This window comes from Priapulus caudatus, unplaced genomic scaffold (assembly GCF_000485595.1).
Source record: "Priapulus caudatus unplaced genomic scaffold, Priapulus_caudatus-5.0.1 Scaffold165, whole genome shotgun sequence".
Lineage (NCBI taxonomy): Eukaryota > Metazoa > Priapulida > Priapulimorpha > Priapulimorphida > Priapulidae > Priapulus > Priapulus caudatus.
In genome coordinates this window covers 535,698-544,978 of record NW_014577226.1, presented here as the reverse complement: position 1 = coordinate 544,978, position 9,281 = coordinate 535,698, and the positions used below count along the sequence as shown (strand labels likewise).

The window sequence follows — 9,281 nt, the reverse complement described above, 5'->3', positions numbered from 1 at the left end:
CCCCCCCCCCAAACCCCCCCCCCCCCCCACCCCACCACCCCCCCCAACGTCACCCCGCCGGAGAAACACAGCAAAAACTCGCCACCCGCCCCCAACCCCCCCCCCAGCCTCCACCGCCCCCCCCACCACCCCCTCCCTAAAAAGCAGAACAAGCAAACCCCCCACCCCCCCCCCCCACCCGACCCGCCCCCACCCCCCCACCCCCCACAAGCGGCCGAGTGCTAAAGTAGCATCGCCCTTGGCGGCCCCCCAATGGGTAGGTCTGGAGAGCGCGATATGGTCAAGAATTCCCGCAAGGCCAGCGAATCCATCCACCACCCACCACCCTCCACAAAATCCCAAAAAGCCCCACACCACAGCCCAACACAAACATGTATAAGGTACCAGAGGGAACCTGCCGGTTCTCACTCCCCGGGAATTCCCACAAAAAATACCTCAAGACCACGACACCGTCGGCAGTTGCACCTCACGCGCCCCCGCCGTAGACAGTCTGCATTTTTGGTCCCCGGCAAGTATGGTGCCGCATCTTCCGGCTCGTGACGCCCACACAGCCACCTCGCGCACTATACCCCCCGGCGCTGGACAGCGTCGCCTACAGACTCCCTGAACCGCGAACGATCAACCTGGGACGGCAAGGAGCGAGGGCCAAAATGAGAAGAGTCAGCGGCGGGGATGGAGTGATGATCGATGGACCGGCCCGTAAGGGTTCGATGAGGGGAGGCATCGCCACGGGAGACGTCCGGCAGGGGCCGGAACGCCGCGCTGCCGCGGGGGAGCCCGCTTGATTGTTTTGATTGCCTAGTCGTTGGTCTTAATTACATAGTAGTAGATATGCTTGCATGTGTGTGTGCACATTTAACTCGACAGCCTGTGAATACTGAAAATTTGAAACACTGGCTCTCATCATACTGTATGTTGCGAATATCAACTTGTTTTTCACGGATACTGGAGAGCTGTTTAATAAATTATTACATCGAATCAATCTATTATATCGCCAGGCAGAATACTGAGAAAGATTACTTATATCCTGAATTGTTGCAGAGTATGTTTAGTTCCTTGTTTCGTTCTGATAAACAGTAGGGCTGCAGTGGTCACGCCCACCTCCCGCGAACGTCACGATACGATACTATCACTCAGATCTAGGCTCAATATCACTCGAGTCAGAACTGCAGCTTGTAGAATCGCATGAGTCGTCTGTCGGTGCGTCCGCGTCCTCGGTCCGTCCGTGGGCGACGCGGACGCACCGCGTCGGAAAAAAAGTCAACAAAACAACAGACCCACCAAAACGTAAAACCGTCAAAAAAGAAAAACAACAAGATATCCACGTCGTAAACAAAAGCCCGTCTAAGCAGATTGGCGGCACAAAATCTAACGGGGTCGACGTAGCGGTCACGAATAGATTGGCCGACGTGGGGGTAATCCGAAGACGAGTTGGGATGGTCGCAAGCTGGAGGTCAAAGGTCAACGTCAGGATGGTGTCAAAGAAGGGGGAACATTCCTCCTTAGCTTAAGGTATAGGGAGGAATGCAAGAATTGGGCACAATCTAAATGGCATCGACGTAGGCTCGTGATAGTGCGGTGTAGTAGGCGATGAATGGTAGGCGGAAGAAGCCATCACTCGTCCGAAATGGGAGGTCGCACAGAGTCAAGGTCAATGGGCCTCGGGCAGATTTATAGACATTTTCTGAGGACATGGTCTGACGATGCGATTGAAACTTTTTTTGTTTCAGGCGGTGACGCTAGCATTTTGTATGGGCATTATTGAAAGGACCAATGAAATCTACTTTCCTGCTGACATGCGAAGAGTAAGTGATCAGATAACTTCTTGACCTCAAGAGAGGGTTAAAACATGGTTTGTTGTCTGTTAAAGAAAAGAATTTGACTGCCGGGTTTGCTAGTTAGATATCTATACATGGCCTGGATGTATGAGGCTACAATGCTCACAGTGAAATTTCAAAGCTACAATTTTGGTTTAGAAGAAGGGTGTTATGCTGGCTTAAAATGTATAATTTCTAGTGGATTCTGTACTGTCCAGTATGGTTACATGTCGGGGTTGCCACCTGGCAGTTGCTATGCAGTGCAGCGTGTTGGTGGTCTGGTGTAAGTTTTGCCTGCGTTAAGTCTTGGTTACCGGATGGCCAGCTTCTATTGCACGGCCTGTAGGCTTGGCGTAGCGTAATGGATGAAGTGCTTACCTATTTGTCTTGCATAATAGTTTGGTTTTGCTTACTACGTCCGATTGGGAGCTTAAGTTCGCATCTTTAATCTGAAGCACCACTTAAACCGTACGCGCGAATCTCGTGGCAACGTTTTCATAACGATCCCAACGACATCTCGATTTTGAAGTAGGTTCCTGGGATGACATCCTCTACGTGCATTCGGCATACCTGTTTGGGCGTGCAGTATGTGAACACATTTAGGGACTAACAGAGTTTACTAGACATCCCACGGCCCTCGCACGCACACCGAGTCGCCGTTGCAGTAGGGCGGTTGAATGAGGTCGCCTGTCGCTCCGAGGCGGCACTTGTTTTTAGGTAGCATGATATGATACCAGTAACAATGATTGATACGTAAGTAATGATATGAGTAGCAATACCAAGCGATACTATTAAATGCGGTGTGCATGACCTTTTTGGAAAATGTCGTTTCTATTATCGCGAGTAAACAGATCAAAATTTACGAGACATATTGTGATTTTATAGTGACTGATGGGGGCAGCTGTAACACCACTATGATGATTTTATCCTACGAGAAACAATGCAGAGAGTACCTGATGGGTTTAGATTTTGGACAAGGCTGACAATGAGGGCGTGATTTATTCTTGACGGGATGCTTTGGATATTGCTACTGATATGAGAGCTACTACGTCGAGTGAATTGTAATGCATGCACCATGTCGTAGTCACGTTGCATCATGATTGCCCCAACAGTTAATATATATAGGAGACATTCTCAGTAGGCGAGGTTAACTAAATTATCATTGCACACTCGAGCGGATGGGCGACGCCGCCCCCGGTCCACACGCGGCCCGGTGGTATAGAGGCATGAATCTGAAATGTAAAGAGTCGTTTACGTTTATTGTCTTTGGCCAATTATTTTGCCGGGTAATAGATGCTATAGCTACTGTGACTGTCACTGTAAAATTTAGTGTAAACTGTCATGTTGTGATAATGATGTTATTGATTGGCATATAGTGATTATATCTTTCGCCTGTAGACATCTTACTTTTGTTATAATTCATTAAGTATTTTATTTACTCGCCCGGGGCTTGGCGGGGGTTATGTTTTTCATCGGCGGTGTGTTTGATGTGATTGGTTTGTGTATTTGTGGGTTTGTGGTTTGTTTAACATTGGCACGTTCTCAGTTCCGCTTCCGGCTAGGTGGCGCTGCGCTGTAAGACTTACAAACGCAACCAGCAGGCTAAGGGGAACGCACAGTCCTCCCCAACACTGCACGCTCGCACTAGTATCCGGATCAATTAATTATTTAAATTAATAAATTTGCCACTTAATGTATTAATTAATAAAAAATTTCACATTGAGAGAATTCAGCTGCCTTGGCAGAGGTCTGTGCTCTCCGAGTGCTCTAGTTGTAGCTGTTTTGATCGATTCACTACATATCGTTTCAAGTGTCAAAACAACCATACAAGTGAGAGTAATTCTTATAAGTAACCAGTTGAAATTATTGTTTCTTCAGAAAAAAGAAGAATTGGTATTATGGTGCCACTCGTCCATGGGAAGAAGATAACCAGAATGAGAATGCACCGGGCGTTCGTCATCCAAAAATATTTTTAGAACCCATCAAGGAGTGGAACGTGTTCAAAGGTGATCTGGTAGGTGACTGCATGGAGCCAATATATAATATATAGTATAGTAAAATATAATAAAATAGAAGAGAACAGAATATGATATGATATAGTTATTATTATTAAACCTTTACTGCATGTAATTCAAATACAAATACACCTACTGAAGATGAACTTGAGGTATGGATCACTAATATAATATAATTTAATATAATATAATAACCGTGTAGGTAGTAAGAGGTACTGACTCCTGCATGGGGCACAGAGTTATAAAAGAAGTGTGATTATCTTTTTATGTATTACAAGTGAGAGTGACATGAAAATGTATGAAATCTCCTCATCTGGGCATAGAAGCGCTCTATGGGAAATATTGTTAAAATAGATTCATCAAACTATGGTCAGAGTAAATTGAGACTTGTGATAGGATTACATCTAATATAGGTTTCTTTCTTTTTTCACTTAGGTAGAGGTTCTTGTGGGGAAAGACAAAGGGAAGCAAGGAATCATCAATTATGTTGTAAAACAAAGGAATTGGGTCTTTGTGGATGGACTGCATTGTGTAAGGACTCCATATTTATCATTATAATAATTCAATATAACAACCTGTTGAAAGAAGAAGAAGAGAACTGTCCTGTTTGTAAGCCTGACCACCTGTCCTGTAAATGGTAGCTTTCACCGTTGTAGCTATGCCGGTTGGTGTCGGTCAGTAATAGCCGGCTCTGGTGTTGGCCGACTGGCACACAGCTTTAAATAACATCCTTCCAACCGGCACAAAAATGATTGAGTTTGTGTAAAATTACCTTCAAAATAGTGAGCAATCTGTAAATAATCACAACTGATACACTTAGAATTAATTTAAAAAACAACTGAGTTTAATCTCAACAATAATTATGCGTAAAATCATCTGATCACATCATACAGCGCACAGTTCATGCAGTATAGCTGGCTAAGCACCATGTTGCTATTATAATAATCTATGCATTTGACACACTCACTGATATTAGCTGGCACTAAAATTGTCCTGGCTACAAACAACCCTGGTCGATTTATTATAGCAGCAAAGAAACAACCAGGAGAATTGTGACCATCTTTTAAAAATTCCCAATTGATAGGAGTTCCAAAGCTCATTAAATCTTATTATGAATGGTACCACATTGCTCAAACAGTTAATTGGGAGGAATGTTGCAGTTTTAAAAGTAAACCATAGCAGGTTGGTTATTGGATGTATTGCTGATTATAGTATCAACTGCTCACATTCGTTTCTGCCTACATGCTTGTGTGACTGTATAAACGGTGCTTTTGGACTTATGCAAATTCTGAGATGTACATTCGTAGACTTTGACATTTCAAGAGACTCTTCTAAATGTTTGCAGCTCACATGACAGACACAAATGCCTTCCTACAGTAGATCCTCAATGTATGACATTTTTCCTGTTGATTCTCTCATTTAACCTATTGATTTAAACAGGAGCACAAGTTCATTAAGTCTGACATTGGTCTGCGACCAACCATGGTAAAGTCGGAGCTACCGCTCAGCGTTACAACAGACATAGCTCTTGTGGATCCGTCCGATAAGTATGTACATTCTTACCTTTATTGTCATGATGAAGCGTTAGTGTCATCATTATCATTGTATTGTTGCTCAATTTTACCAGGGCTTGAGTTGTATCACAGCACCAACAGTAAGTACCGTAGTTGTGCTCCTCGCGTGCCTTGGTGGCTCTGAGAATCAAATTCTATGGTAAACAGCTGTTGCTACCCTACCTTATTTGCCTCAATGCCTTTCACAGAATGTCTGCGTTACGTATGTATCCGTCATTCTCCCACATAAAAAATGTTGTTAAAAAGTGCGTTGGCTTCATAACCCTTCTTTGGGAGAATTTCCAGAACTTTATATATATCTTTATATAACTTTATATTCCAGTATTTATTGATGAGTGGCATTTCTATACAGTGATTACTAACACAAGCTTGCTTTTTTCTTGGGTGCGTGTCTGCAATGGCAGTAAAGTAACAGAAGTTGAGTGGCGTTACACTGAGGAGGGCAAGCGAGTCCGTGTGTCAACACGCACAGGACGAATCCTCCCCCTCTCTGCGATGGCAGAGGAGACGAGAGATTACAAGACTAAGTCGACTTATAAAGGTAGGTGACGATAGTGAGGTGACTGACTGTGTCGTAGCTGTCTTGTCAGTGTACAGTCGTACAGTCTGTCTGTCGTACAGTCGGACCTGCACATAAGCACCACACAAAGGAAATGCCAAAATTGCTTTATATAAACAGGTGTATGTTCTGTGGAAAGACTCACTTTTTAATTGCTGCTGAAGGGAAATGCTAATCGTGTTCTTTATAGTCAGGCATCCATTCTGTGAAAATTGTTTTACTCTATAACTGCCACTCAGGGGAAAGTGTAAAAATGCCCTTTATAGACAGGTGTTCATTCTATTGACCACTAACACAAATTTAGTGTGTATAGGTTTATTTATTCCATTAGTTAAGCTGTGGACACACTAGGCGATTTTTCAGGCGATTGAGTCATGCGACTGAGTGGACACACTAGACGATTTTCAGCGCGATTCATCTGCGATTTTTTCCCGCTGCAACACTAAAACACTCGCGCCACCTAGATTGATATTCACATGATTGAATATGGCACCGTTTGATTGGCTGATGAATTGTACAATCGGGCGACTCATTCGCCGACCCATACACACTAGGCGATTGTAGTCGCGCGACTCAAATAATCGCCAATTTTATCAAACATGTTGAACAATCAAACATTTTATCAATCAACTTGAAAATCGCCGGCGACTCACTGGACACACTAGGCGATTTTTGAGGCGACTCGGTTGCCCGACTCGATAGCCTGAAAAATCGCCTAGTGTGTCCACAGCTTTACTAAACATCACGCATTGTGATAAATGTTCACATTTATTATCAGTAGTCACTTATAGGTGGCAGCACTTCAACATCATTTGTAAGCTGTACAGTATTATAGTAATTGACAGGAATCAGTAAGACGTAGGTGTAATTTTTCTTTGCCGTGATGATGAGTGAAGTAATATGTACGATAAAATTTAACTTTCATGTTCATAACTTGCTCTTCCTATTATTTTCTCATTTTACCTCCAAATATGTATCACGTTTCATTCATGCTACCAATTTGGACTTTGGACAGAAATTCAGCATATCATAACATTTGTATTATTCATTGTTGACTGTCGTGTAACATTGAGTTTGATTGGCAATTATGCATTTATAGAACAAGAAAAAGACACACGGTCAGAGGATCTGGAAAAGGTTACATTTGAGCCAAAGCTAATGTCATTTGAGCAGGACATAATGGACAGTGAAGGCATCATAGACAGAAGAATGCCAGCAAAGTCATGGTGGTACTAAGTACAGAAACGATAGTTTAGTGTGGTTCTAGCTCTGTAAATATTATTAATGTTAGAACAAGCAAAAATGATTATAATTTCCACAGTAGGTATCAAGATATTACCAAATCGTTAATTACATATTGCCATTATGAATAAGCATAAACAAGTATTGTTACACGATCCATATGAATGATTCCATGCTAAGCATAGTTAGTCATGTAAATCATGCTGCCTGTCATTGCTCTGTCAGTCTTCATTATTTTATAGTAAAAAAATTCACTGTGTTATAGCCACCATGCACTAGCCTGAAAGGCAACTGTTACAATGTTATGCATCACCATGTGTTTTGCATATGCAGCAAGTAACCAGTTCCAGGTTGATACCTGTGTTTCTAGTTTTATTTAAATTTCACATCGTTAGCCTACTTCTACCACAAGACTGTACTATAATGTATTTCATAATATTATGTAATAATAATAAAATTGTTAGATAATTAAAATTATTATATGTAATTATTTGTTTACATTTTTTCAATGGCTTATAAACGTGCATTATTTATATTTCATCTGGCACGGTCAAATGCCTCGAATAGAATGGCAAGAACATCCATTCGGCGCGTCAACACTAGCTATATAAATGCAAACGTCTTCACTTAGATTGGTTCTATATTCGGCACGTAGAGAGACAATGGTGTGCAATGCAGTAGAAATAAGCCTTGGGCCAGCCCCAGTAATAACCACAGTAACGTGACCAGCTGCAGCGCTGAGAGCAGCAGCAGCAGCAACAACAACAACATGAGTCATTCTTTACAAATATATTAGTCTCGTATGTCAGTCTATACGTCAGATGCATATACTGCGCCAGCGGTAAAATATCGCATAGCATTAAGTAAGTGCCGAAGTGCTATTTCCTACAGAATTTGCAATATAGTTGCAACAAAGAAGTTGCGTGGTGTGGGCGCAATGGGTAGGTTCTGGATGCCTCGCCGTCTTCCGGTCGCTGGTCTCCTAGGGCTATGCCATTCATAAATATTATGAACATGCCAAATATATAGATCTCCGGTTTCGTGTATATGTCTTCGTATTTGATTACTTTCTCGCAGGCAGCTTGTTGCTACGGCGTGGTGTGGCATAGCGCAGTTACATATATATATTCTAGAATCGCTGTAAAAATTGCTGTAAAATCGCTACGTTTGCGGGAAAGTGCAACTGCAACCCGTAGCGATTCTGGTCACTGGCGACGAGTTGCAAGAAATCAAACTGTTTTGATTTTGATCGACTCGTCGCTCCCAATCGCTCCCAAATTGCTCTAGAATTATGGGAGGGGATATGTTTAATCATTCAAACGTTCAATTGATCGATTGATTGTTTATTTTTATTGATTGTTTGATTGAACATTTATAGATAACGTCTAACCTCAACTAACCTGCATCCATATCGGAACAAACACAACAGCACAAATGATGTTTTCTTATGTTTTCTTTCTTCGTTTGATTGTGATCTTAGCTGCTAGCCACGTACACGCCTTCCGGCAGCACACCAGACATAACAGCCCGATGCCAATTGAAGTATTGAATGATTAAACGACTGTTCAATTAAACAATCAATCGATCAATTGAACGTTTGAATGATTAAACTACTATTCAATGTGTGTGTGTGTGTGTGTGTGTGTGCGCGCGCGCGCGTCTGTGTGTGTGCGAGCGGGCGCGAGAGCGTGATGAGATAGACGTGTGCAACGTTAAACGGATATCAACACCCTTGAAATGAATACAGTTATAACGACATCGACACGACTGTCCTTCGTTGCAGTCTCTTGGACTATAAAGAATATCTGCTATGAGGACTGCACCCGTACATGCCGCATGCCCGTGCCCGCATGCTCTTCACATGGTCCCCGTTACAACTATCACCGCTGGCTATCACTATGCCCGCATCGCTTGCGTTCCCGATAAGCGTGTGTGTGTTTTGATGATTGGCTGGTACGATGACGGCTCACGTCTGGCGTGGGTCGCACGCGATAACACCACCCGCATCGGTCGACCAGGTATATAATCTGATAGGTGGAGTTTTTTGACACCTGTCGATTGGTAATCAGCACGC

General features: G+C 43.0%; 1 protein-coding gene across 2 annotated transcripts in view; it reads left to right on the top strand.

Moving 5' to 3' along the window:
- The window catches only part of LOC106806513 (probable 39S ribosomal protein L24, mitochondrial), a 12,476-nt gene extending 4,782 nt beyond the window's left edge, over positions 1-7,694 (top strand). For both annotated transcript variants that reach the window (XM_014808482.1, XM_014808483.1), the window contains exons 3-7: positions 3,696-3,831; positions 4,268-4,363; positions 5,273-5,379; positions 5,811-5,947; positions 7,065-7,694. In XM_014808482.1, the coding sequence (XP_014663968.1) occupies positions 3,696-3,831; positions 4,268-4,363; positions 5,273-5,379; positions 5,811-5,947; positions 7,065-7,201 (613 nt within the window). In that variant the 3' untranslated portion in view covers positions 7,202-7,694. The remainder of the gene's footprint in view (positions 1-3,695; positions 3,832-4,267; positions 4,364-5,272; positions 5,380-5,810; positions 5,948-7,064) is intronic.
- The last annotated feature ends 1,587 nt before the right edge of the window (positions 7,695-9,281 follow it).